Here is a 26,090-nt window from a genome sequence, read left to right on the forward strand (position 1 = left end):
GGAAATGGTTGCACGAAATAGGTCATGATGTCTATGACAGCTTCAGCTTCCATCAATGTGGTTTTTAAAAAAATTTTTTTTTAAATCTTTACATTAACTTTGTATTAACATTTATCATCCTTTAATCAATATCTTTAAAAAGTCGTACATTAAAGTCACGGAGAATGTAAAAAGAATATATGGGGTGATTGTTATGGGATTGTGTCACATGGTACAACAGTAAGATAACGATCAGTAAGAGTGTCACCAGGTCTAAATTTAGAAACATCCACCAACAGAGATCGCAAAGTTAATCTAGGATTGCAGAATTTACAAAACTGGACTTGAATGATGTCATGGTAAAGTTATCTTTTGTCACTTCCTTGTTTGTTCAACAGTTAGTGAGTTGTTACTAAGTCAATGTGCTGAGAGGGGTTGATACTTTTTCCAAATGTTCCAGAAAAATAAAACCTTTAAAACACCAGCGCTTGAAGAATGATCACAAATAAATGATCACAGATTCAGATTGTAGTGTCATAAAATGTTTATTGTCCTTTTGCTTTGCGTAATGGATAAAATTGAAACTTTTGCACTGTCAGCCACTTTTTGCCCCCCCTTCTTTCTTTCTGCCCACACATTAGGGGCTTTTGTCTCGCACTCGCATAGGTGCAATCACACTTCCTCCTTGACCCAAAAACATTTCAGCATTGGGTTTTCCAGCCACCTCCCTGACTTTGGGTATATTCCAGCACCGGTTCAGCCAGTATTTAAACAGCACCATTGGCAGCAGCAGCACAGATCTTGGCAACTGATCCAGTCTAAAATTCCTGAAGAGAAGTTGCATGTATGATGATGGGGAAGCTCATGCTGTGTGTGTCCGTTCTGGTCCTGCTGCTGGCGCTGACTGAGAGCAGTAAGTATGGCATCCACATTTATTTGTGATTACTACAAATAATAATAATATTATTCTAATATTCTTGAGAACAATAGCTGATGATATTCTCTATATTTAGGTTACTTCTGCTGCACCCAGTACCATGAAAACCCAGTGTCAGTGGAAATACTGAAATTCTACATGATCCAGGAGGACACGGGTTACTGCAACATCAGGGCAGTCATGTAAGGGAGCAAAATAAAGAAGTTTGAGAAAATTAAGGGGCGAAAAAATAAACAGCTGTTGTGAATTTTCAGTTTCAAGACAAAAATAAATCGGAAGCCGCTCTGTGCCAACCCTGAAAGTAGTTGGGTGAAGGATGCCATGGAGACTGTACCACAGTGAGTTTATAATTTCGTTAAAAAAAAACAATACACCACTCTCATCAATGATGAGAATCAAACTATCGGTCTAATCTGTTATTCTTTCTTCTCTCACTGCAGAAAACAAAGGAAAGCATAAAGAACTCAAATAACAATTTAATGTACACTTTGAAGCAAGGAAATGGCATATTTTTTTACTTTTTTTACTAATAAATATTTTTGTGTTTTAATAAAAATGTTGCTGTGTGATTCCTCTTGTATCATCATGTGATAATAAGGTCTATAATAAGGCAAATAGATACAAAAACTTTTTAAGTTGTTTTATCTTTAACTAAAAAGGTCGTGAAGGAAAAAAATTAAATTTAAAGTGTAATGCACAGTACCAACAGCAGGTGGCGGAGGTCTTCAACAGGAAGGATTCACTGATGCTGGACGTGAACCGGAAGAAACTATGTAATAATTATTATTATTTTAAATCCTCCACAAGACTATATGAGTACATGCCTTCAGTTTATTGATTCAGTTATGATTCGTATTACTTAGGGTGCATTAAAATGTTGTGATTCTTGTAATAGTTCTAAGACCAAGATGAAATGAAGGGAGAGATGATACAAGTCAAAATTGCGAGCTAGTTTAGGCTAACGGTTAGCCTTAGTGCAGTCGCGAAAGCTGCAAAGGAAAGGATGACTAAGTCTTGAAAAGGTGAGAGACAATCACGAACAGAGACATTAACATCTTGCTCTGTTGCTAAATAATCCTTTAGACCAGTTAATATGCGTTCGTATACCCACACAGTCAAATGCAATAACATTGTTTACGTTTATATATAATAATTAATTTAAAAGATAAGAGGTTATATAGTTTGATTCAAGTAAAACCCAAATAGCCATTTAAACACTAGAAAAATCAGCGACATTATGGTTTCAATTTCACAGTATTTCACCTCCCTTTACACCTGTGTTGCTGTCTACACAGCAACTGAAATAAACCATCGTCCGTTCTTTTGTTTTTAGGAGTGCAGGTGAAAGCAGCTCCAGCAGGTATAATCCAAACTGAAAATAATCAGGAGAGATGAAAGAACAGGTCAGGGTGGAATGGGAAGGTCAGGCTTTGTTTGAGGACCCGGACTTTCCCTCTGACGACACTTCTGTACTCTGTGACGGGTCCACACCCCTTGGCAGGCTGGTGGGAACTCTCACCTGGTTACGCCCACAGGTACACACGCACAATGGGGAATTATAAACCTTATCTTTGTGAGGCCTCAACTTCCAGTTTTGAAAAACTGCCAGAAAACAGGTCTGATTCCATCGTAATTGTTATTTTGCACCTCCAGGAGATCTGTGAGTCACCAGCTCTCTTCCCAGGAGACATCAACTTAGCTCACCCAAAACAAGGCTTATTGGGAGACTGCTGGTTTCTCTGTGCTTGTTCCTTCTTGGTCAGAAACAAGAACCTTCTGAACAAGGTAGCGCAATAAGCATTAGACTGTCCTTTTGCAAACGAGCATCACTGATGTTATATTGTCTCCTAATGACTCTTTGAAGGTGATGCCTCCAGACCAGCCTCAGTGGGGTGACAGCAGGTACAGAGGCTCCTTTCAGTTTTGTTTTTGGCAGCAGGGGCACTGGAAAGAGGTGACCATAGATGACCGACTTCCCTGTGTTAAACACAGCCTGTGTTTCTCACAATGTCAGTCTCCCACTATCTTTTGGGTTGCCCTGTTGGAGAAAGCCTATGCCAAGTTAGTGGCCTATGGAGCATTTTCTTTTGGCTTTGACCTGTTAAGTCAATCATTTTCTACTATTATTCTCTATTGCATTCTAAATTAAATTAACCTGTTTTCTCTTAATCTCAGACTTCATGGCTCATATGAGCAACTGTGGGCTGGACAGGTGTCTGAAGCTTTGGTGGATGTTACTGGTGGCCTGGCAGAGCGCTGGAGCCTGGGTGACTCTGGGTCAGAGTTAGAGCAGAGACCAGAGCAGGACAGTTATCAGTTCAGAAGGAGAGGGCTGGACCTGAACCGTTTGTCCTCACTGAAAGACCAGTGCGCCCTCAGCTGCTCCACGCACAGGGACGCTGGAGGTCAGGAAGAGCTGTCCTGTGGGTGTCCGCTGTTCTGCTCCCACCTGAAGATCTCTCTGATCTCTCTAGGTGCTGCTGAGCTGGGCCAGTACCATGCCATGACTGTCATGGAATGGCAGGATGTGACAACAGTGACGGGAAGCAGAGTGCTGCTGCTGAGGATCAGAAACCCCTGGGGGAGATGTTGTTGGGGAGGAGCCTGGAAACAAGGGTAGGCACCTGTTTTAGGTTCTGCTAATAATAACTACTGTATAATTATATGTAGATGGACTTAGAATCTTTTCTCTATTTCATAGTGGTGTAGGTTGGGAATCCATCAACCACTCCTCTGCTGTGGAGCTACAGTCCAGGCAGGCCGATGGCGAGTTCTGGTTGGACGAGACTGAATTCATGTCGCAGTTTGATGATGTCACCGTGGGTTACCCCAGCAGTGATGAGGGACACCTAAAAAGCATCTATACAGGTGAGTGTGTATTTGGTCAGTGGTTGATGCTGGTTGCAACTCCTGAATCTGATGGCTGCTCTGATTGCTATTCCAACAGGAAACTTACTAACGCACAGACACCAGTTGGTTGGCTGGTGGACAAATGGACACTCCGCGGGTGGCAGTCGGAACAGCAGCAGCTACGGCAGCAACCCGAAGTTCTGGCTGAAAGTGTGCGACAGCGGAGAAGTTGTGGTGTCTTTGTTTCAACATAGAAAATGTAGGAATGCGGAGAAACCCTCACAGATGCCAATTGAGGACAGGAAGAAGCCAAAGCATCAGCGGTACCAGGCCATAGCTCTACACATGTGGCAGGTTTGGGCTTGCATTTGTATGCTAAGAAACATGTGCTTCTTTACATTTTTCTATTCACACTTTTCTGTTTGCAGGTGGAGAAAAAGCGCTTTAATCTCAGCCGGTTGTTGAACAAACCACCTTGTGCTTCTACCCAATGTCATGCTTACGAGAGGGAGGTGATCCTTGGAGGGGAGCTCGAGCCGGGATATTACCTGGTAATCCCCAGCACCTACCAACCGGGAGCTGAGGCCCGCTTCCTCATCAGGGTCTTTTCCTCATGTCCAACATCGCTCAGGTAAAAATCTAATCATAAACAATACAAACCAGCACATTATATTTTTGTTTCCGAATCTAAAATCAGAGACTTAATATGTTTCTTCCACGTCTCAAAACACAAAAGATTACATGTTTTATCCCGACTGCAGCGAAGAATGACGCACAAGTGTTGTATTGTTGATCCTGAAATAGTGGTGACATTAAGGAATTCCCGGTTCCCTCCTCAGCGCACTAAAACTCCCCGCACCTTCGCTACCGCTGCCAACAGATGGCGAGTGGGAGACCACTTACTTCCAGGGCTCGTGGGTGGAGGGAAGGACGGCCGGAGGAAGCAGGAACTTCCTGTCTCACTGGCAGAATCCCCGCTTCCCTATCACAGTGTGCGACAAGTCAACGGCAACCTCAGGAACTGTTGTGAGGATCAACCTTCACCAAAGGCGACCTGATACAGATCTACACCCCATCGGCTTCCACATTTATAAGGTCAGGCACACCCCCCGGGTGGGGGGGATACCAGTTCTGTGTACTTCTCCATTATCGAGGTGTGTCTGACGGGTCCTGGGGGTTAATGCAGGACTGATACTTGATTATTTTCTGGTATTTTTTTTCTTTAGCATCAATTCTTTGAGGCAAATAATTACCGGTACACATGATATCGTCATTTGATATAAGCTGTTGTTACACACTTATTGATCTGGAAAGCATACTGTTCTGATAAATCCACTTGACTGCATGTCCAGGTCCAAAGTGAAAAGTCAGTTCTCAGAGACCAGGACGTCGTAGCCAGTTGTGTCCCTCACTGCTACACCCAGGAGGTCAGCCTGGCCCTTCGACTTCCTCCTGGATCGTACACCATTGTGCCATCCACGTATCAACCTGGCTGCGCCGCAGACTTCACCCTCAACGTGGCTCTCAGGATACACAGGTCCGCTCCGTTCCTTTGTCTTTGTCTGTTGTGTTACAACTGTTGGACTAATAACAGATAATGGGCTGTTTCAGAAAAGTGGTGAAAAGCCAGGAAAGACTGGGGCGAACCATCCAGGAGGTCAGTTTACCAAACAGTGTGACATTATCTAGCCCTGTAACACTTGCATGTAGTTATCAGACACTTTGCTTTTTCAGCTAATTAGCTCTGGTGCTTAATTGTCAGGTTTTTTGGTAGCTGCTGAGGAAGTCAGTTGTTTTTCTGTTCTTTGTGGGACCTGCCATGGCACGTCAATGTTTATTAATCTCTGTGTCTTCCGTGTTGCAGATTTCTCACATTTCCGTGATGCAGAGCAAGACCGTGGCTGCTCCGCTGACGTCAGTTCACCTCCCCGTGCCTCCTGGGGTATGATGAAAGAACCAGCTCTCCCGTCCACCCGCACCGTGGAGCTTGTGTATGCGTATTCATGAGGACCACCAGTTGTTGTGAAGGCCAGTGGGGAGTTTATGTGGGAATGGGCGTCGGGAATCCCACAAACCCCTTTATCCCGAACCGCTGAGGCTCAGGGCTGATGGGCAGACACACACTCGTCGGTGATTAGGACATCAGAGGTTGTCGGTGGGCTGGGCTGCTAATGAAGTATGACGGGAGTGACCGGTGTAAACAAACAGCCACCATTGAAGAGGGCCGCCACTGCTCCAGCTCATTCACTCACTAGTGTGCCTGCCGGTCCAGAACAAAGGGCCCTCTCATGAAGGCCCTGACAGAGGCACAGGATGCATGGGCTGAAGGGATGGTCTCGCCATAGACGTAGCTCACCACACCGTGCTATATCATACTGTGTCATACCGTGCCAGAATTATCCTTCCCTTCTAGAGCTGCTCATCATCCTGACTTAGCACTAAAATCGAGTCCTAAAGAATTCCACTTGGGTCTTGACTGTGTCCTCATCAGAAACTCCCTTTTTGTGCCTCCCTAACTGGGTCCAGAGCTCTGCTTGGACCTGAACAGTGACGGTTTGAAGCTGCCGCGAGAACAGTTGACAAATGGTTGGAGGAGATGAAACGAGGAGCGCCGCACATCAGAGGGGGCCAGTTCATGCCAAGCAGCAGCCGGTGCTTTTTATGTCCAGGCTGCGTCTGCATGGCTGCCTGCTCCAATGGCTGGCTTCCTGATCATATATCTGAGCCATTTTTAACACAGCCTTTTACAAAGTTACCCTCAGAACAGGACTGGGGATACTATGCTGTCTATTTATTATGTTTCTATGAGAATTAAAAAATAAAGTTGTTGATCTAGTCGAGGGTTTTTTTGTGTTTGTTTTTCGCATAAATTAAATAGGGTATACATATTAAATAAAAAAAAAATAACTCTCACTTTCGTTATCATGCCCCATCCAACACGGCGTGCGCGTACACTCACCGTGCGCGCCGCCGTTCCTGCGGAATTCAGGAGGCTGTGTTTGGACTCCTAAAGACTCTCACCTAGAAAATAATGAACAACAAATTTGACGCGTGAGTAAAAGTTTCTGTGGTATATATGATAATGACTGGAGCCCCCGACCTGGCTGTTAATTCTCCGGGGTCCGAGACCTTCAGGTTAATGAAAGCTGTTGCGTGTCCAGAGAGGTGTGTCAGGGTTTGTGGAATAGTTCTGCATGTAATTCGTGCACAAAAATGATAAAGAGGGCGAAGACCCCGCACACAAGTTAGATTAAACTCAAATGAAGCAACAGTAGAAATGAAATAGTGCATAAATTGCAGGAAACGTGTTCTTAGCTAGTTTTAGCTTAGCACAAGGTGTGCAGGCCGCAAAGCCTCGGTGTGGTCGTGGTTGAAAGGCGGGGAAAGGTGTTCGCAGTACTGAATCAAACTGGTCTCATGGCCCGGTGGAAGCAGGCGCAGACAGCTAGATGTTGAGGGTTCGGGTTTTTAAATGGACGTGTGTGTTGCAGACATCTGTATGTATGGTCTCCTTGCAGCTATAAACACCCAACGGACGTTAATTCTCCTTAAACAGTGCAAATAGTCCAGTTCAACCAGTATGTTAATAACAAGCCTCTCCTTTCTGTAATGTTTTCTGTGGGTTGAGGACTTTTCCATTCAATTCAACTTTATTTATAAAGCGTATAGGTGTTTTATTTATAAGTGTTTTAAGTATTAGCGTATATTAGTTTTTCAGGGTGATAAACAATAAAAATGAATGAAAACTTATTTAAGGTGGCTGTATTATATCACCATATTTATATATGTTATGGCTATTAAAGAGGTTTGGGTTTTTTAATACAAGTAATTGATAGCAGGCTAATGTGTTTTTAGTGAACATTTTGTGGCAATTAAAATAATGGAAAACTTTTATTTTAATGACACGGATGATTTTGTTTTGATTCCCCATTCTCTAGTCTAAAAGATGATGACAGTGGAGATCATGACCAAGACCAAGGCTCACCGAAAGACGGTGAGAAGGAAAAAACTGAAGATGAGGAAAAGGAACAGAATGTCTCTAAGAAAAAGGTTGGAGCACATGTTTACATTGAAGGCAAATTTTTTATACCAGATTTTGTGGTTTTGTTTGACACATGATGGGATGATGCCAAGCTGGTAAAGTATAGGCTAAGTGACACTTTTGTCCTCTGCAGATGGTGGTTCCAGGGGCAGGGGAGCACCCACTTCAGTACAATTACACCTTTTGGTACTCCAGACGTACCCCGGGAAGACCAGCCAGCACGCAGAGTTATGAACAGAATATAAAGCAGATTGGCAGTTTTGCCTCGGTAAAGTGATTTCCCTGAAACATGGTGTAGAAATAATTATGGAGCAAATCCATGAAAACACGGCCATATTTGTTCATCCTCAAATATTTGATTTTCTGTCCATTAGGTGGAGCAGTTCTGGCGTTTCTATAGTCACATGATTCGGCCAGGTGACCTGACGGGACACAGTGACTTCCACCTTTTCAAAGAGGGTATTAAACCTATGTGGGAGGTGGGTGGGGTTTTTTTTGTTTAAATTTGAACATGTTAAGATAGGACTTTTACACCTGTCTTTTAAAAAAACGCTGCATTGTTTAGGACGATGCCAATAAGATGGGTGGAAAATGGATCATACGTTTGAGGAAGGGCTTAGCCTCCCGGTGCTGGGAGAATCTGATCCTGGCAATGCTTGGGGAGCAGTTCATGGTCGGCGAGGAGATCTGTGGGGCCGTTGTATCTGTACGCTTCCAGGTAAGTAACCAGCAAGCAGTCGTGCTTAATTTCAAGTCGCTCCAACCTCTGACGTGGCTTCATATCTCCAGGAGGACATCATCTCCATCTGGAACAAAACCGCCAGCGATCAGGCCACAACTGCGCGCATCAGAGACACTCTGCGCAGGGTCCTCAACCTCCCCCCCAACACCATCATGGAGTATAAAACTCATACAGACAGCATTAAGTATGTATGTCTCTTCTTTCTTATTTTATCTTGAGTTGTTTGTTTTGGAAGACCCAGTCGAAATGTACTATAAAACTGAGGTTTTACACTCTTTGTAGAGCCTGGGAAGACTTCCACGGCCTGGTGAATGCTAGCGGAGGACGTTAGCCATTACCATGGAGAACCTCCTGCACAGGTGAGGACTGTTGCTAGAACCATTAATAAGTGTTTTTTCCTGATTTGCTTGGCTAATGGTGTGTGTGTCTGTAGGATGCAGGATCGTGTGTGTATATTTTTTGTACTGAGGGACGTCCATAACGGATACCTCCATGTGGATTGGCAACGTGTAATCAGAAGACGGGAACAGAAGCAGGGAGATCATTCCTTCTTTGTATTAAAAAAGGGAAATGAACTGAGGAGCCTGAACTCTGAACTAAGCCGAAGAGAGAAACAAGCGTCGTCTCCAATCAAACAGAAAGCCTCCACCCCCACAAACGCCTTTTTACTGCAAGTTTTAACAACTTGCCACCAGAGGGAGGCCATGTGGCTTGTATTTGCCGATCTCTTTGTTAGCTGTAAAACAAAGTGTACTTTACAAAAGGCAACAAAACCAGTTTGTCAAAGTTCAAATTTTATTGCTTACCATGACATCAGACACGATTCTGCACAGATGAATTTGTTAATCTCTTTTACTTGGACTCAAACAGGGTTAGATCTTATATTACAGTTGCTGTATTTTAACGACAACTCCTCTGGCCATTTAAAAGTATAATATTATTGTTTACCATATATTTGTAAATACAGTCCACTTTGATTCCTCATCTTTGACCTAGAAGGTGAATCCTAAATGGATGAGGGACCATCTTTCGCTGGGCAGAAGGTTGGATAACCGGCGTCTTCAGACTGAGTTTCCGAGCTGCCTAAATCACTGTGCCTGGCCTGGAGCCTGACCCGAACCAGTTCTCCCTCTGCTCGTTTTGGGCTTTGCTTTAATGTCATCAGTAACGATGCGCAGATCATTTTCGGAAACACTGATCTTTTCAATTTTTGCAGTAAGAAATGACACTGGCCCCAGACTCAGGGTCTGTTGCAGTTTTAAGCAAATTCCTCTGAAGGATGTTTTTTTTTTTTTTAAATATTTTATAATTTGTTGGAGAAAATGTATGAATGCTGCCCATGTTTGGTGGTGTGAAAAGTGATACAGGTGTGTGACAAAAGTGACGAAACACTTGGCTTCACACCTGATGGTTTATAGCAATAAATGTCAAATATGCATATGCTGCTAAAGCCGGATTTATCTCATTTAATTTCAATAAATGTCAAAGCTTCATTTTACAGAGCGGCAAAGATCAACAGGAGTAAATAACTACATTCTGAATGTCAGCTTAATAAATAGTTCCTTCCTCCATCAGCTCATTTCAAAGAACATATGATTCTGCAGAGGGAAAAGGATCAAACACTAAAGGTGTCCCAGAACTGTTAAGCATGGAAGATAATGGAATTTCACCAACTTACCAACAAGAAAGTGGCTGCCAATAGAAGCAGTTTAGTGTTAGAGTCCAAACATAGTGGCACTAAAACAGATACAGATCAGAAACACAACAATGTATTGTTTACCTCTTTATGTCAGTATAACCGGCATAAATTCAATCGTTAAGTCTGATGTTGAGACAGTGTGAAAAAGTTCTTCAAGTTTCCTTAAAAGGATGTTTCTACAGGAGCCCAGAGGGGGAAAAATGTTTAAAGATAAATCAATATTACAGGTCAGTTATAATTCATCACTTTTTCTGTTGAGCATTTAAAACCATCTAACCACTGGACTGTAGATTTTTGTATCCTGACAACCACCGTAGTTCATCTGATACTTTTAAGAAGGTTAAGAATGGGTAAAAAATCCTTGCAGTCTGTATTTTCACCACTAGAGCAGTTTAATCCTGTTTTGACTGTTTAAACCTCAACAGCCAGAAAGATGCATGGAACCACTTCATCTGGTTTTACCACAGACCTACCATCCAAGCCGAAATATTCATGATCCATGTTCTGTTCTTCATTAAAGCCAGGCCATTTCTTCCACACCGTTCCCACTTCCTCACCAATGTTGGAGACTATCTGTTGGGTAATTAAAGAGTAATTATGTCGAGTTTGTAGAAACGCTTTTATCCCGCTGCATCAATACCTTGAACTGCTGATTTGAGAAGCAGCGACATGGACAACAGGAGCCCTGGATCCGGACAGATGACGTTCCATCAGCATCGCACACTTCCAGGAGAGGGGTGAACATGCTCCACCTGAACCACAAACACAAAGATTAAACTTTTTATTTTCACATAATGATGCAACAAGTGGGCTGTTAGATCCTCTCACGCTGTTGCGGCTCACCCTTGATGCTTGGTTGACCACATTTTCAGCTGTCATGATTCTGCAGTACCAAAATCATTGTTTGCTTGGTGTCGGAGGAGTTCAATCCGGGGCGAGCTTTATTCTAGCATAACTGAGAATATTTATACCCAGAAGACCCTTGATTCCCAAAACCTCTGCCAGGTCAGTCTTAATTGGGTGCAACTTGAGAGTTGCTCATGGAGAACTCTAAATTTGCCACACAAAAGCAACCCAGCTCATCCCACAGACCCATATATCCTGTGTGAATACGGAAGTACTCTGAGACATCAGGGCTATCATTGTCCACCACCCTCCCCCATCAGCTGATGTTCGCTTTAAGAAACCAACATTCGAAACTTGTCTCTTCAGGGAACCTCAACTAATGCCAACAGCTGTGCAGAAACCATTTACACCTCAAACGGGCACATACTGACTTTATACATTTGGGTGAAGCACCTCCCAATCTGAGATAAAGTCACAGGATAAAACTGGCATACCTCTGGCTCACAGTGCCAATGAGATGTTTTTGAGGTGTGTAGACACCCATTTCCATCAGGCAGCAACCCAGGCAGCAGGCATCCACCCTCAGGGGCCTTTCAAAATTAAAGATCTGACGACCCTGGCAGTCAAATCCCTGCAAGGAGCAGGCACGAGCTGGACCACAGCACTGGAGACACATGCATGAGGTCTCTGACAGGAAAAAGATCAAAATAGGAATTAAAACACAGTGAAAATTTGATGTTCACTTTTTTAGTGAAACTAATATTTTCAGTAAAAATCTATATAGCTCAGCACTAATAAATACCTTCTACAGCCACAAAAAACTGTGGTCTGCTTCCTCCTGTGGCAATGCTGTAGATCCTCCGGGGAACACACTGTGGTCCTATATTAACAAATTTCATGTTTTAAACTGTAAAAATTGATTAATAGACAAAGAATCTCTGACCCACCTTGCACCTCAGGTCTGGCAGTGATCTCAAATTTATCAACTGTTTGCAGCTTGGACAGGAAGTGTGTTCCTGCTGCAGGCCAGCGGTTCTCCACCTGTGAGCCATTTGTTGTCCCCGGTGGAGCCAGACTTGACCTTGCCTCGTATTCCCAGTCAGGAGGAGGTGTTTGGTGGGATGAGGCGAGCCCAGGTGAGGGAAGCTGACACTGACATGTCGGCCCACAGCGGTTCCTGAAGGCTCTAAAGATGGCCTGGATGTGTTTCTCTCGCTCCAAGCGATCAAAGGGGACTGGCTGACTGGTGACTGTAGACATGGTTCCAATCTGGAAACAAAGCCAGCAAAAGGATTTTAGGTGTGAAGGGGAAGATGGAAGTCTGGGAAATGCATGCATTTGTGGCTAAAAATAATGGTAATGGTGGTAGAAACTAAGTTCTTTTGGATTAGCTGGCACATCTCTAGCCCCAGTTTAAACTTCTTTTTTAAAAATTGTAGAGTCGAGTCAACAGCAAAGAGTGAAAAGTGTCTCACTCACCATTCGGGGTGCACCTCCTGGTAACTGCACTCTGTGGGGAAGACCAGGCTAACATTCCTGTCATGATTAAGAGGTGGCAAAGCCCCACCCATTACCAATATTTAATCCACATGTGACTCCCACTATGGTCTTTTAGTTTCTTCTCACCCTCCCCAAAGTCGTTTCTATATCAACCAGCCGGATCTGGCCTTTGTTGCCCCAGCAAAGTGCCGCTCAGCCGTTTAATTAAAGTCCTGCTTCCACAGTAACAAAGGGGGGTTAAGAAAGATTTGATTCGCACACACAAATGTGCAGCAGCAGTTGTATTTTGAATAAAATAGGATAGTGAGCTTTAATAAAGGAAAGTTTGAAGAAGCATCAAAACAAAAATCATGAGAAGGTGGTGCCATGAAGTCATGGTCACTGTTTATTGAAGTCATTAAATGTCAACAGTAACAACTCTTTTTATAGAAAGAAAACATTCCCAACCTCATATTCAGTCACAGCTGACATCTTTACACACTATCACGGATCAAACACCTGTGCTGTGAATCACCTGTAGGGTCTACAGGACCCCAATAGCAATTGAAAATACACCTGTAACTGTATCTTCTTCATCATCTCTGAGCCTGGTTGCCAGTGGAAAGTTTGCTCCCAAGCACCATCAGATTTGCAGCTTTTTGCTTGAAAAGTTAATTCAGGGATTTTGTCCTGCTTCACCCCAGGACATTTATCGGTGGCAGATATGTCTTGGCATCCCTGGGGAAAGGCGCGGAGGGAGGCTGGTTGAAATGCCCCATCAGGAAGACCCCGATTGTGCCGATAAAAAACACAGATGCCATGACGATAAAGCAGGCCCTGTCAATCACCCGGGCAACCAGGAACCACTCTTCATTCTCCTGAATAATGGAGAGATTCCCAGTCATGCATTTTAAATATCGGATGATAAAATAGGACGGTGGGCCTTACGTTTTGGAAGTTGCTCTGTTGCCTCGCAGTCTCAGCAATATGTTTGCAGGAGGCCACGCACTTCTTCACCTCCGGAGAGGCCTTTGCCAGGCTGATACCGAGCTGCTCGGGTGTTCCTCCATCCAGTCCGTCATCTGTGTGCAAATGTCGACGCATTTACAGTTGTGCTCACACTTGACAGATGCAAGCCTGCGCAAACACTCACGCAGTTTCTCCAGTACTGATTTCATCAGCCCGTTTCTCTCTTTAAGTCTGGAAAACATGAGTTCAGACCGAGCCGTCTTCATCGCGTATTCCTCCGCCTTGGTGATGAGCGTCATGGAGCTGCGGCGCCTGCAGGGAACCAGGAAGATGCCATTTCCATCCGTGGCCAGAGGTTCCCTGTTTCTAATCTCAGAAGTGCTGTCATTGTTTGGTGTCCAGGGCCGCATCTGCATCTTCAGCAAGCGGGGCAGGATATTTAAGAGAACCTAGAAGTTGACACTAGAAGGTCAGAGGTTTATCCAGTGGCAAACAGCTCCATGCTGACTTCCTGGTCAGAGGACATTACATTTAGAGAAGTGTTTGGTTGGTCGGCAGTCTCACCTTTCGAACTGCGTCTGTCAATATGTGAGTGCTGGGGGTCCTCAAGGACACATTGAGGACTATCACACAGTTCATCACGACCATCGTGGTCACTGACATCACAAACATTAAATACCTGAAATGCAAAAGATTTTTTTCCCCCCATCAGACGTTTTGGCTGTAAATCCAGGAGTGATTGCCCAAACTTACTTGGCAATAAGAGGCACTGCCTTAGAGGTCTCAGGAACCTTCTTAGCTATGAGGAACAGGAAAACAGTCTGGCCCAAGAGGGTGGCTACGGACATGGTGCACTTCTGGCCACCCGCTGCAGAATGAAAAGCAAACTGGGATGATAGCAAACAATCATACAGTATTTATTTATCAAGATCCTATAAGGGAGGGAGACCTTTGGCAGGCAAGTAGTAGACCAGGAGGCAGAGGGAGGAGAAGAGCACACAGGGAGCAATGATGTTGATGATGTAGAAGAGGGGCTTTCTCTGGATGATGAGGAAGAAGATCACCTCCTGGTACTCTCGATCATCCTTAGTGTATTGACTGTTGATCACCTTCTTAGCAGGCCTGTGTTTGATCGCCCACTCCCCATTTTCTATCAGTATAAGAAGATGGCCAAATTCATTTTTAAATGCAGGAAGATGAAAGAATAGTCAAGAAACTGTTGTTATTCTTCAGAGACACTTGAAGCCAATAATGTTGCATTACCAGTAAAAGCCTCTGGGTCAATATCTACCCACTCCAGCGTGTGGTTATCCTCCACTTTCAAAACCATGTCAATCTCATTGGCACTGTAGGTCTGTGAGCTGAAAACAGTAAGAGGATAGCTGAAAATCATTTTAGTTTTTAGACACTGAATTTTAATAAAACATTAAGGGGGATCAAGGATAGAATAGAGAGGGTTAAATCCAAACTCTGTGGTGACAACCATTCATTTTCTGTTACCACAGATACTATGCAGGGTGTCAGGGAGGCTGGAGACTGTCCCAGCTGGGCAAGGTGACAAATCATCACAGGCCTGATGTATAGTGACAAACAATTGCTTGTGGGCAATTCAGAGTGACAAATTAATCAAACCGCGATGTGTTTGACCCACATTATCGGTGAGGAAACACCACGCGGGCCTTAAAGGTCCCATCACCGCTCATCAACTCTGTAATTATCAGCAAAAGACAATAATGAAATTATACCATCTCACAGTTGCTCCTCACGTGGCAGGGATTATCGCAGCGGAGGACGGCAAAAATCACTAACCGGAAGACCATGGTGCAGTTCTGCCAGTCAAAGGGAAAGTAGTTGACGGTGATGGGGCAAGCGCTGCGGTAAATGGCAGGAGGCAGCCAGTAAACACATCCGTCAGGAGACACCAGAGCATTGCAGTAGAGGGCAACCTCAAACTGTCCGTCCACACTGTTGTGGGTGAGATCAAGATGAGTCGTTCTCACGTGGTTGTCTTTATCAACCCAATATGTATTAAATTAACACAGTGGCTATAAAACCTGTTGTGCCATCTGTTGTTATGCTCACTTGTTCTCCAGTATAATATCCGGCAGCCAGAGGATCTTGGAGGGGATCCTTAAAGGTTTGGTGATGTTCCCGTAGAGAGTGGACCTGGGCGGCTGGTCCCACCTGAGCCTGTAGTCACACCATTGCTACATGCAGAAACACTTTGGGTTTGACAGAAGATCTGTTCAGTCGATATGAATAGTAAAAAAACAGAGTCCGGTGATGTTTCACTACCAGTTCTATCCATACGCTTGTTGTCAGGGCCTCCTCCTTTTCATTCTGAAGGACGGATATTTTAAAAACAACAGCGCCAACCATCAGTTGTGGATCAGCTGTTGTGTTAAAATTAAACCACTTGATTGTATTTCACTTACCAGGGAGATGAGGTTGGTGAGCGTCATCTTGATGTCCACCTGAGTGATGTCACCGCTCTTTTCTGTGGGACGAACATTCTTGTTGTAGCCCTTCATTAAATCCTTGAAAAGCTCCCCTTCGAGGTTGACGGCTGAGGCTAAATAAACGGGATGAACGGCACAATTTGTAACATTGTTCTGTTGTATGCCTTCTAACTGAAGTCTTGTCTCCGACGTGAAGGCCCTCACACTCCTCGCTGTTGATGATGATGATGACAGAATTTACTGGTTTATGTCTGGGTTGTTTTTTCCTTGAAGATCCAGTCAGGGAGGAAAAATGTTAAAGCCACCAGGAAGTTACAAACCTGGGACTGTTTCCCTTTTACGAAGTGAAGAAGCCTTTCGGATAAAAGCTTAAACATCTTCATTTTATCCACATCAAACTTAATTACTGTAATTAAAATTTATTAAATTACCATCATATAAAAGGAAGAATAACATATTAACATACTAGTAAAGTACATCAAAATAACCATTAAGTAAAATACTCAGAGTAAATTACATTCAGTCGTGAGATACGGATTTGATTGGGTAGGCGCTTAGGTTGTCATGGTGTTGGCAATTTCAACTATTTTATCAGCGCAAACATGTAAAAACGCTGTAAAACATTTAACATTTAATCTGAAACAAGAAGGAATGACCATGTCATAAAAGATAAAAAGCATATATGTCGTATAATAAATCCTGAATTATAAATTACCTAGAAAATACATATAACACTATATTTAGACTCCTACATCTCTGAGTATTTACTATTGTGCTGAATAACCAGCATTTCCTACCTGCCGCAGAAATCATAAACACCCTGATGAAGAGTGACAGAGAGAGCGGACATCCAGAATCCATTAGACTGTCTACAGCGCTGCTCTGAGACAATGCTAATCTGACACACATGGGCGCTACTGGATGCAGTCACAGGCACCGTGTGTGTGTGTGTGTAAATATAATGCGTGTATGTGTGTGTGTGTGTGTGTGTGTGTGTGTGTGTGTGTGTGTGTGTGTGTGTGTGTGTGTGTTTCCCAGCAAAAGTCTGGGCCCACACCAATAGGAAGGCTGATATTTGCAGGAATGGTGGGTGGGGGGTTGATGGGGGAGTTGATGATTGTTAGGGTTAAATTCATGTGTTTATTTCCAGTACTGCATAGCCAGCTGTCACAACACAGACAGACACACATACGCATTTCTGCAACTTTAATTGTAGGGGCTTTATATCAACACTCATTCATTGTCTATTCTGTATATTCTCTGTAAAATTCAAACCTTATCCACATTATATTTATTCCTAATCTCAGTCTAAATTCTACTCTCTGCTTCTAAACATTCCGGTTTAAAATGGAAGATTAAAATTGTGGTAAATGACTGAAAAGTTCTATGTTGGGACCCTATACATAAAACAGCCACATTTCACACACACACAAACGCACACACACACACACACATGTGCATGCACACACACACCCATACACCCACACACACACACAACTTGATGGTTGTAGTCAGGCTGCCCTCCAGTGTTACACTCCAACATTAAAACACACACTGTATTTTAAATCTGTTGGGTGCACCTGGCTGTTGTCATTCAGAGAGCTGCATGAACAGATCTCTAACAAGCACAGTACTCGAAGCAGCTGCTAAATGTGTCTTGAACAACAAAGCTTGTGTGTGTGGGCATCACAAAAATATTTCTACACATGTATAGAAACAGAAGCCATAGAAAGTAGCAAATAGGTTGCAGGAGAAGTGTGTGTTTACCCAGCTGTTGCATTAATGTCCCTGTATGTCACTTGAACTTAGTTTTTTAGATTCTTTGGACTCATTCAGCCTAACACTGGCCTGGACATCGTGAGCAGGTCAGCAGTCAGTATGTTTAATACTTAAGAGCAAGTCTTCCTCCAGCAACAACTGTTTCTCCTCGCAATGTTGTGACTCGCGTCGGACATAAAAAAGGTCAGGCTACTAGTGCGGTGTCTCGTCCCGGAAATTAGCAGCGAATAAAGCGAGAGGTGGGAGGTGCTGTTACTGGAGCACAGCTGCTACATTGACAGTAAAGCCTCTCGGGGTCAGAGGATCGAGGTCAGTCTGGGGTCTCATAGAAATCACTTAACACTGAGAACCTTCTGGACCTTTCTGGAGTATCTCTGTGCCAGTAAGCAGACTGGAAACCGGTTGCAAAATGCTACAGGATTAGCAACCCTGCGCAGCAGCTAATTTAAATGTCTCGAAATTCAGTTTGGTCGTACAGGACCACAATCTGAAAAAAGGAAAATTCCAAACCTTTCATAGATGGGGATTTTATTCACATACATTTGTTTTTGTTTTACAAAAATACAAATAATTTGCTCCATATAAATAAATATGTCAAAAAGAATGCAACAATATGTATAATATATACAGTCCGTGAGCTTCACAAGAGGTTCAACCTTTGCAAAACACAATACAAATAATTTAGGATTTTGTACGGATTCATAAGTTAGACAAGGCTGTGTCTCCACCCACATCCAAAAACATATCCTGGATATGATGAGTGGTTGATACTTAGACTGGTCCATTCTTGGTTGGTGTACCCAGGAAAACAAAATGTTCTCACAGCATTGTTGTTTATGCCAGTGTGCATTTCGCCTCAGCTGCTGGTTTGCTCCAGCTAAGTTTTTAGTCCCTCCAATGCCAAAGCGATGATTCTTGGCACGCTACGGTAGAATGAATCATTTTCCAAACCTACAAGACTGTAGAAGGTCAAAGGTCTCCCGCCGACTACAGCTCTGACCCGTGCTTGGTAGAGTCCGTGATCATTCTTTGAACTTAAATCAACTAAGACCTAAAAAACATAAGAAACACAAAGAGATTTGTTACTTTCAAAGCGAGAAAGAACTTTTTCAACGTCACCGTGTTTGTTTTGGATGCTAATTTACCTCCTGGAAGTTCATGCGTAAGTTCTTGCCTGGGATGTTTAAGACCCATCTGTATGAGTTTCGAACCTGGCTGACTTGCTGTGAGGTCTCTTTCACTCCAGGACAAACTGCAGGACCAAAGACAAATGTTCATCTGAGAAACAATTTGCCGTGAGCAGATCATGTTGCAAAAAGATTTCTCTTGAACATTTCTGAAACGTGGGTGCGGTGCCTACTTTTTCCACTGCTCCCTGATGTCTGCCTCTTACGGAGAAGACTCCTGTGTTTTCTGTGGAGATTTAAAGTATGTCCAGCTTTTATGTCAACAGCCGGCGGTTGTGTTCGAGCGCCCTCTGTGACAGCTGCCGTCTGCAGCGCAGGCAGTAAATCTAAGGCTCCTAATTCCATTCCATTGCCGTGCTTAAGGAAAGAAGAGTCTTCAGAGGTGGGGCTCCTTTCAAAAGTATCCCCTTCTGTCACAAGCTCACCCTGGGTCCTTAAATTCTCTTCATTCGTCAGAGCTGTTGAGAGAGACCAAGGCTTTTGGGATTCCCAGTTAGTTGAGGAAGAGCTGCTGTAGAATGGTGCCCCTGTGGGAGAAACTGGAACTCTGGGATTGTTGGGAAGCTCTTGTTCATCCTGGACTTCTTTGGTGTCCAAGTGCAGGACATGGGGAGCAGCTCTGGAGTTTAATTTAGAGCGCAATGCAGAGATAACGTTCTGAAACTCCCCCTGCAGCTGAGGTACCGAAGACTCTTCTGACTGGAGATGACATGCAGAGATAAACGGAAAAGTTCCAGTTAAGGTTTCAGTTCAACTTCACAAAGTGACACAGTTTGAACGTTCATCGCGAGAGCCCACCTGCAAGAAAAGCTTCTCCTCTTGTCTTGCTGGATTTGAGATGTCCGTGGATGTGTTTAGTTTGTCAAGGTCATCAGAAATTGTTGTCAGATATTCCACCCACTCATCCAATGATGGTCCCACCTCTCTGAACATAGGGAGGTCCAGAGAGGAGGCAGGCTCTGCTGGCACCACAGCTCCGTCTAGCTCTGCAAGTAACAGAACCCCTGGCACACCAGAGTAAACAACACAGATTATTACAGATGCTACTTAAATCTGAATTGTCAATAAATCTTGCTTTTGTTAAGAGATTAATGTGTTTCGAGATTATGTACCATCAATCTGTGTGAGACTTTGTCTCAGGCCCAAATCCCGCTTCTCTCTGGTGTGAGTGAAAGACACGCTGTAGATATGCTCCACCAGCTGAGGCAGCGTCTGAGTGAAGAAGGTCAGGTCAACCTTGTCCCTGATGTAGTCCTCAGCCCTCTGGAGCAAGTCCAACAGGGTCTGCAGGAAGGAGCGCAATTCTGGACAGCAGAGAGAGCAAAGCCACGGGTCAGAAACTCCTGAGCAATGTCCTGAATCCATCACGCTGCACTTTAGAGTAAGGCAACTTACGACATTTTTTGAAGCGGGTGAGGCACTTGTCCTCGGCCATTTGGCTGCAAGCACTGGTGGACTGACCGGGGGGGCAGGTCAGTCTATAGAAGTGGCATAGTGAGCTAAACTCTGACCTCTGTTCTTCCTCTGTCATGTCTGTTGTTTTAAGAAGTTCTGTACATGTTGGTTCTCTGCTTCCGAGAGATTCTAAAGAAAAGATAAGTGGCGTCAATATTTAGAAACATTTAGGATTGAGGATCGTGATGTTGCTGGAGGTTTACTTCGTATCTCTTCCTGAATCCAGTCTGAGAAAGCAGACACGCGTGTGTAGACTCCCGGTTTACCCTTTTCTCCACAGCCATCTCCCCAGGAGGTAATGCCATGGAGCTGGAAGCGACCTGAAATTCTGTCCTGGTAAATCAGGGGGCCTCCAGAATCTCCCTGAATATCATTTTAAAATTTCAATAAATCATCAGTTTCTTAAAAAAACAAATTGTCCAATTGTGTTAATGAATTAACTGAAGACACAGCATTGTAGTCCAGACCTGACAAGAGTCGATCCCTCCAGAGAGATATCCAGCACAGAGCATCGTGTTTGTGACCAGGTCTTTGCCGAGGGTGCTCTTACAGGTGCTCTGTGGCAGCAGGGGTAGCTTAGCTTCCATCACCACATCGGCAGATGGGCCATCTGAATACATACAACAGAGATACACCATCAATGATGGTTCACTAATGAGCGCTGTACCTCTATTTTACCTCCTACTCACCCTCATAGAGAGAGCCCCAGCCTGCCACCAGGCATGGACTTCCAGTGGGGGGCTCCATGCCAGTGGGAAGACAAACCGGTGTGATGCGGTTGGACAATACCACTGGTGATGTCAGCTCCACGAGGGCTATATCGTTGTTAAATGTCTTTGGGTTGAACTGTAGAAATTGGGGATAGTTTTCTTACAATGGCATGAATGGTGAGGCCTCATAATACAGCATATTTTTCTCTACAAATCATATAGTTTAATAAATGTTTTAGAAAGATACCTTAGGATGAGGGATGATGCGATTCACTTTAAGGAGCTGCTCATCGGGGTCAGTCTTGGTGATGTCAAAATCTCCCACCACAGCAGTCCAGTAGCTCTCACTACGGCTGCTGCAGAGGTCAGAGAGGGTCAGCCTCGGCTAGAAAATGTATATCTGATGAAAACAAGGGATGCACACATACCCGGCAAAACAATGAGCCGCAGTCACAACCCAGGAACTGTCCACCAGGACCCCTCCACACATCAGTCCACCATCTAACTGCAGGTTGACCAGCCAGGGCCAGCTGCCTGGAGGGGCAGGAGAGCCACCCACGATTCGAGAGCGAGGCTGTGTGACGTTCTGCGCCATAGACAATCTCTGGCCACACACTGCTGCTGGGAAAAAAGAGACTACCTTAATAAGAGAATTACAACACCGATGCTTCTCCAGTGATGATAATCTGGATACATCTACAAGTAATTCTTCCTCCTCACCCTGTACGTGTGTTTGCGTGGCTGGTTCCAGGTTCTGCATCGTGTTAAGCAGGCTGCACTGAAGCACGCGGGCGCTGCAGCTCTCACCCATGATCCGAATGCAGCTCTCCTTGTCCTGCTCGCCAGGTGGGCAGCGGTGCTGATAGTACGCACAGGCCTGGCTGAGAGTCCAACTTCTCTCAGCTTCATCTTGAAGCTTCTGCGCTTTAGTGATGATGTCACAGCTGGGTTCTGTTAGGCCACTGGAAAGAGGTGCTGTGGAATGAGGAAGTATGGCTGTTATGGTGACACTATTATATACACATATCTCATTGGTGATGTAATTTCATCAACTTAAAAACATTTTACATACAGCAGGGACCAGTCAGTTGTCCACAGTCCTGAAACAAACATGGTACGCAGCCCCGACAGCCGGCTTCAGCGCGACTTCTGTCAGATGATGCATGCTCAAGAGCAGATAGAGCACCAGACATGGCTGCCTCTAGAACCACAGTACCACGATCAGACAGTGCTGCAGACAACAACAGCAGGAAATAGAGTGACGTTAGATAAACAGGGCAAAAAAACAATATTAGAAGATTCAGGAAGCAGAGAAAAGCAAATCAGTGCCTTAATATAGAATATTTTGTCCGTAAGGTTGCTTTTCATGCAACAAAACTATGTCACAATGACTCCAAAGCTCAAAATATAATTTTGAGCAGTTATAGGGTTTTGGTGGATTGTGCAGATGGACTGAAATTTACCAGAATTATCAGATTTTTCATAGAAACATCAAGATAATCAGGTGATAAGGAGGCTATCTACTGTGGGAACACTGAGAAGACACATGTTTGTTTGAGTATTGTTTAGCATGAACTGGTTCTGGTGTGTGTGTGTTTGTGTGCACGTGTGCACGTGTGTGTGTGTGTGTGTGCGTGTGTGTGCTAGATTTGAGTGTGAGTGTGAAGCCCCCCCAACCACCACCACCACCTTTTCTCATGCTGCTCTTTGAGCTCATTGGCAGCACGTTAGAAAAGCTAGATCACGCTCAGCGCACTTGTGAAGCTTCGGCAGATACACATCAATCAGACCGACAGCCCGCTTGCCCCCCTTATGTGGCGCACTACATCACAGGAAAGGCCACTGACAACAACAATGCCGATTGAAGTCTTAATTAGAAGGCCAGGGCCGAACTGGCAGGGCTAACGGGCAAGAACAGGCCGTAGGGGCATGGGCTGGCAGTCCCAGGGTGACTGGGACCCCTGGTCTCTTGTTCTAGACACTTCAAACACACACTGTCATCACCAGCTAGTTGTATGAATGCTGTGCTGTGCTCAGAAATTCAACTAGCAACAGCTACACGTCTCTCACTGCTCTCATCTGAAGAGGTTCATCTCTGATATGCAAATCAAAGAGCTGATAATTGAAATGTGATAAAGTTTCTCTTTTGTTTCTCTTCCTAGTTATTTGGTACTGAAGAAAACTAGTATGCTGTATTACTGTGTTTACACAGAACAGAAACAGAAAAAAATGTATCTATAGGAAGCATATCCTCAAAAGAACTGTAGAACTCAGTCAAGTACTGAGGTAATGGGAGCAAGAAAACATGAAGAAACCTTGAGAAGCCAATGGCTCTTACAGGAGTATCCATCTGCTCGAGGTCACCCTTTAACTCTAAAGACCGGCACACACATGCCGTACATGCATGAAAATATTTCCTAAACTTAAAAAAAAAATACTCTTGTCATCACTAACATCATGGAGAAATAGGATAGAAGGCGAAATGTCTTCATAGAGAAGAAACACAGTCCAGTTGACAGAGAAAACTACCTTGGATCATGGAGAAATGAAAAAAAAGTCCAAGAAAAGAAAAATTTAAATACCTTTAAGTGCACTTTGGGGCATCCGGTAGACCTCTCGGCCCGTTGGGGCTCCCAACAAACAATCGAGTATCACAAACAGCAATGATATCAAGAGCAGCATGGTGTCAGAACATCAGAGCTCCACTCCACGATGACAGCAAGCAAACAAGAGGAAAGCACGTGGAAGGAGTGAAGCCTCCAGAGGATGAGGATTTTGTCAGTGGTCCCTTTGGGAACCTGGTGTTTAGTTGCTTTCTGCAATTGCCAGTAGTCTCCCTCCTCCTGACTCTTTGGGCTCCCTTCCACTCTATGGTGCAGGGCATCTGTCTCTCAGTTTACTTGGGGGAACAATAGGTGCCTGGAGTTGTCCCTCGTATATATAGAGTCCCTGAGGGAACACTAGTAAGAGGTGGGGTGGGGAGGCAGGAACGAGAGGGAGGAGGGAGAAATGCTCCCATGGCCAATACACAAACAGATGAATTCATTAAGACTATGACAGCAAATCGGGCGCAACTTGCCAAGGCTGGACATCACAAAGAGGTTTGGTTCTATGAAAGGAGACAGAGGGAGGGAGAGAGAGATGCTGATAGGGAGGGGGTCATATGGGAAGGGGGGGATGATTGGCTGGGAAGCAGGAAAGGGGGTGTTATTTGAATGAATTAATGTGAGAGGAAGAGGGAGAAAGTTCCACGAATAAGGATATCCGCTGATGTAACAGCAGGGGAGAGCGGGACCTCGACAGGCACCCGAAAAGAGTGACAAGACCAACTGAAGACGGAGAAAGGTTAAGTGACAGGATATGAGAACGCGCGAGAGAGGGAAGTGTTTGCCATCCTGGATGCCGCTCAAAGAGGGCATTGTCCCCGGCGTCCCTCTGAGGACGGCCGCATCAAAGCCATCGGTTGGCCGCCGACTCCATTGATCACTTACAATCTTTTATCCACCCCATTAAAATGTTGTCAGTTCACATCACTTTTGTCTTTCTCTGATGAACTCAGCTTTTGTTACATAAAGACCCAGTGGTCATGAACATTCAGTTTTATCATTTCTGGTTATTGTGTCTTTGATTTAATGGTGTCTTCTTGATTGTCGCTAGAGAAGCGTGATTATTACATAATTACATAATACATTTCTTTTATTTTAAGATAGAAAATTTTAGATTTTAATTTTAATGTCGCCCCCGCCCGCCTGCCCCCCTTTGTGGTTGGCAGCAGGTGGTATTACCGTAGGTCAAATTTGGGGAAAACTGAAAATCTGAATTTTTTTCTGAAATCTGTGACCTTTGATGGTTTCAGTTAGTTCAGGTTTCGTTTCTAGATGTCATGTCATTTGACTTAATGGGTGAAAGTCTATCACGGTGTTATCCCTTGATTTCTTTGCTGTTCCGGGGTGCTTCTTAAGCTAAGGCCACAAATAGGACAAAGTACGACACCAAAATCTTTCACGTAAAAAAGTGTGCCCTTTATTACTGAAATCTCATTAATGAACTTTCACATTCATCAAATGGTGTGCGAAAAACAACTTTATCAATATAAGATAAATTCCATAACTCTAAAAGGTGTGTAAGGCAGAATATTGTGCACATCCACAGGCAATAAAATCGGGCACGCTCACAGTATTCCCGGGCACAGTAAAACGACTGTGCCAACCAGTGACACAAAGAAGAAGCCCAAATTGGAGTCGACTTTGAGCCCAGAAACTGGCTGAAAGATTAAAAAGAGAGGCGGACCAATCCAGCAGGGCGTAATCAAAGAGAGCCATCTGCTTCTGCCACGGGCCGGTAATGAAGGCTCGGCAAATTTATCATCAAACGCTCACTGGGGGAAAAAACTTGAGAAAGGCGAGTTAAAGTTTGTGTGACATTTGTGTGTGTGTGTGTGTGTGCGTGTGTGTGTGTGTGTGTGTGTGTGTGTGTGTGTGTGTGTGTGTGTGCTAGAGTTTGTGCATTGTATTCTAGCGTCATCCATGTGCCCGTGCTGTGCAGTGGTCCTGAGATCTGAGAGCCGACTCAGGCGGCGCCTAGATGGGGCGGCATGGTACAAACGAGCAGCCCTCTTTGATCTTGTCCCTTCCACGAGCCATTTCCCTTTGATGTCCTTTGATTAATTTGCCTTCTGCGCTCTCTTCCTTTCTCTGTCCGAGCGTAGAGAACTCCCTGTTTGTCTCTCTCCATCCTGGGACAAAAATTCTGCCATATCCACTGATTAACCAGTAGCTACGGTACTTTCAACTGTTAACACTGAACATTAAAGAAGTTCTGTTAGCAAACGAGTAACAAAGAATCAAAAGGCAAGTTGTTGTCATCACCACCTGTAGGGAGAGTGTGGTTTCAAGCCAACAAGCCAACAAACACACACACACACACACACACCACACACACACACACACACACACAC

General features: G+C 44.3%; 6 protein-coding genes across 10 annotated transcripts; 3 read left to right on the forward strand and 3 right to left on the reverse strand.

Moving 5' to 3' along the window:
• Window positions 1-668: 668 nt before the first annotated feature.
• Window positions 669-1,485, forward strand: LOC130538738 (C-C motif chemokine 21a-like). Its single transcript, XM_057056607.1, has 4 exons — window positions 669-892; window positions 993-1,098; window positions 1,171-1,254; window positions 1,357-1,485. Exons 1-4 carry the CDS (start codon window positions 826-828, stop codon window positions 1,373-1,375), a joined length of 276 nt encoding a protein of 91 aa, XP_056912587.1. The 5' UTR covers window positions 669-825; the 3' UTR covers window positions 1,376-1,485.
• Window positions 1,486-1,631: 146 nt separating this feature from the next.
• On the forward strand, window positions 1,632-6,606 carry capn10 (calpain 10). Of its 4 annotated transcripts, none has more exons than XM_057056600.1 (12): window positions 1,632-1,689; window positions 2,250-2,451; window positions 2,570-2,701; window positions 2,781-2,977; window positions 3,092-3,532; window positions 3,618-3,784; window positions 3,864-4,120; window positions 4,195-4,397; window positions 4,606-4,861; window positions 5,119-5,303; window positions 5,378-5,423; window positions 5,631-6,606. In XM_057056600.1, the coding sequence occupies exons 2-12, from the start codon at window positions 2,308-2,310 to the stop codon at window positions 5,712-5,714; spliced, it is 2,112 nt and encodes a 703-aa protein (XP_056912580.1). In that variant the 5' UTR covers window positions 1,632-1,689; window positions 2,250-2,307; the 3' UTR covers window positions 5,715-6,606. The 4 variants fall into 4 exon arrangements, 3 of the variants coding, with proteins under 3 accessions (XP_056912580.1, XP_056912579.1, XP_056912581.1); XM_057056599.1 differs by having other exon boundaries at window positions 1,648-1,938; XM_057056601.1 differs by lacking the exon at window positions 1,632-1,689 and having other exon boundaries at window positions 3,092-3,321; window positions 3,391-3,532.
• A 74-nt stretch (window positions 6,607-6,680) lies between these two features.
• Window positions 6,681-10,000, forward strand: eif4e2 (eukaryotic translation initiation factor 4E family member 2). Of its 2 annotated transcripts, none has more exons than XM_057056606.1 (8): window positions 6,681-6,817; window positions 7,705-7,816; window positions 7,942-8,076; window positions 8,183-8,287; window positions 8,374-8,526; window positions 8,598-8,738; window positions 8,833-8,909; window positions 8,984-10,000. In XM_057056606.1, exons 1-7 carry the CDS (start codon window positions 6,798-6,800, stop codon window positions 8,866-8,868), a joined length of 702 nt encoding a protein of 233 aa, XP_056912586.1. In that variant the 5' UTR covers window positions 6,681-6,797; the 3' UTR covers window positions 8,869-8,909; window positions 8,984-10,000. The 2 variants fall into 2 exon arrangements, with proteins under 2 accessions (XP_056912586.1, XP_056912585.1); XM_057056605.1 differs by having other exon boundaries at window positions 8,598-8,734.
• Window positions 9,328-12,647, reverse strand: LOC130538736 (phospholipid scramblase family member 5). Its single transcript, XM_057056604.1, has 8 exons — window positions 12,575-12,647; window positions 12,043-12,364; window positions 11,898-11,975; window positions 11,590-11,782; window positions 10,890-11,001; window positions 10,723-10,822; window positions 10,229-10,287; window positions 9,328-10,148 (listed from the first exon to the last, which is right to left on the reverse strand). Exons 1-8 carry the CDS (start codon window positions 12,575-12,577, stop codon window positions 10,122-10,124), a joined length of 894 nt encoding a protein of 297 aa, XP_056912584.1. The 5' UTR covers window positions 12,578-12,647; the 3' UTR covers window positions 9,328-10,121.
• Window positions 12,648-12,943: 296 nt separating this feature from the next.
• On the reverse strand, window positions 12,944-16,941 carry chrng (cholinergic receptor, nicotinic, gamma). Its single transcript, XM_057056602.1, has 12 exons — window positions 16,800-16,941; window positions 15,979-16,115; window positions 15,839-15,883; window positions 15,626-15,750; window positions 15,353-15,508; window positions 14,807-14,904; window positions 14,493-14,693; window positions 14,297-14,411; window positions 14,108-14,222; window positions 13,728-13,992; window positions 13,523-13,656; window positions 12,944-13,452 (listed from the first exon to the last, which is right to left on the reverse strand). The coding sequence occupies exons 1-12, from the start codon at window positions 16,909-16,911 to the stop codon at window positions 13,270-13,272; spliced, it is 1,686 nt and encodes a 561-aa protein (XP_056912582.1). The 5' UTR covers window positions 16,912-16,941; the 3' UTR covers window positions 12,944-13,269.
• A 1,351-nt stretch (window positions 16,942-18,292) lies between these two features.
• On the reverse strand, window positions 18,293-24,237 carry prss56 (serine protease 56). Its single transcript, XM_057057523.1, has 14 exons — window positions 23,716-24,237; window positions 22,206-22,364; window positions 21,854-22,108; window positions 21,562-21,751; window positions 21,381-21,489; window positions 21,113-21,269; window positions 20,891-21,033; window positions 20,627-20,786; window positions 20,364-20,552; window positions 20,081-20,272; window positions 19,767-19,972; window positions 19,142-19,667; window positions 18,927-19,033; window positions 18,293-18,832 (listed from the first exon to the last, which is right to left on the reverse strand). Exons 1-14 carry the CDS (start codon window positions 23,813-23,815, stop codon window positions 18,659-18,661), a joined length of 2,667 nt encoding a protein of 888 aa, XP_056913503.1. The 5' UTR covers window positions 23,816-24,237; the 3' UTR covers window positions 18,293-18,658.
• Window positions 24,238-26,090: the final 1,853 nt, after the last annotated feature.

Source organism: Takifugu flavidus, chromosome 15, assembly GCF_003711565.1.
Source record: "Takifugu flavidus isolate HTHZ2018 chromosome 15, ASM371156v2, whole genome shotgun sequence".
Taxonomy (NCBI): Eukaryota; Metazoa; Chordata; class Actinopteri; order Tetraodontiformes; family Tetraodontidae; genus Takifugu; species Takifugu flavidus.

Excerpts from the sequence above, each read along its gene's own strand:
- LOC130538738 (XM_057056607.1), top strand. The coding sequence starts at position 826 with ATGATGATGGGGAAGCTCATGCTGTGTGTGTCCGTTCTGGTCCTGCTG. Across the intron at positions 893-992 it reads GCTGGCGCTGACTGAGAGCA|GTTACTTCTGCTGCACCCAG; the intron begins GTAAGTATGGCA and ends CTCTATATTTAG. Across the intron at positions 1,099-1,170 it reads TGCAACATCAGGGCAGTCAT|TTTCAAGACAAAAATAAATC; the intron begins GTAAGGGAGCAA and ends GTGAATTTTCAG.
- capn10 (XM_057056600.1), top strand. The coding sequence starts at position 2,308 with ATGAAAGAACAGGTCAGGGTGGAATGGGAAGGTCAGGCTTTGTTTGAG. Across the intron at positions 2,978-3,091 it reads TTGGAGAAAGCCTATGCCAA|ACTTCATGGCTCATATGAGC; the intron begins GTTAGTGGCCTA and ends TCTTAATCTCAG. Across the intron at positions 3,533-3,617 it reads GGAGGAGCCTGGAAACAAGG|TGGTGTAGGTTGGGAATCCA; the intron begins GTAGGCACCTGT and ends TCTATTTCATAG.
- eif4e2 (XM_057056605.1), top strand. The coding sequence starts at position 6,798 with ATGAACAACAAATTTGACGC. Across the intron at positions 7,817-7,941 it reads AGAATGTCTCTAAGAAAAAG|ATGGTGGTTCCAGGGGCAGG; the intron begins GTTGGAGCACAT and ends TGTCCTCTGCAG. Across the intron at positions 8,288-8,373 it reads GTATTAAACCTATGTGGGAG|GACGATGCCAATAAGATGGG; the intron begins GTGGGTGGGGTT and ends TGCATTGTTTAG.
- LOC130538736 (XM_057056604.1), bottom strand. Across the intron at positions 11,976-12,042 it reads TGCCAGACCTGAGGTGCAAG|GACCACAGTGTGTTCCCCGG; the intron begins GTGGGTCAGAGA and ends TTGTTAATATAG. Across the intron at positions 10,288-10,722 it reads TGAATATTTCGGCTTGGATG|TGCCACTATGTTTGGACTCT; the intron begins GTAGGTCTGTGG and ends TATCTGTTTTAG.
- chrng (XM_057056602.1), bottom strand. The coding sequence starts at position 16,911 with ATGTGTGTCAGATTAGCATTGTCTCAGAGCAGCGCTGTAGACAGTCTA. Across the intron at positions 15,884-15,978 it reads TCACCAACCTCATCTCCCTG|AATGAAAAGGAGGAGGCCCT; the intron begins GTAAGTGAAATA and ends TCCGTCCTTCAG. Across the intron at positions 13,453-13,522 it reads AACAGAGCAACTTCCAAAAC|GAGAATGAAGAGTGGTTCCT; the intron begins GTAAGGCCCACC and ends TCCATTATTCAG.
- prss56 (XM_057057523.1), bottom strand. The coding sequence starts at position 23,815 with ATGCTGCTCTTGATATCATTGCTGTTTGTGATACTCGATTGTTTGTTG. Across the intron at positions 21,034-21,112 it reads CTGGGGCTCTCTCTATGAGG|ATGGCCCATCTGCCGATGTG; the intron begins GTGAGTAGGAGG and ends GTATGTATTCAG. Across the intron at positions 19,034-19,141 it reads ATCAGGGAGCAGTGGAAAAA|TTTGTCCTGGAGTGAAAGAG; the intron begins GTAGGCACCGCA and ends TTGGTCCTGCAG.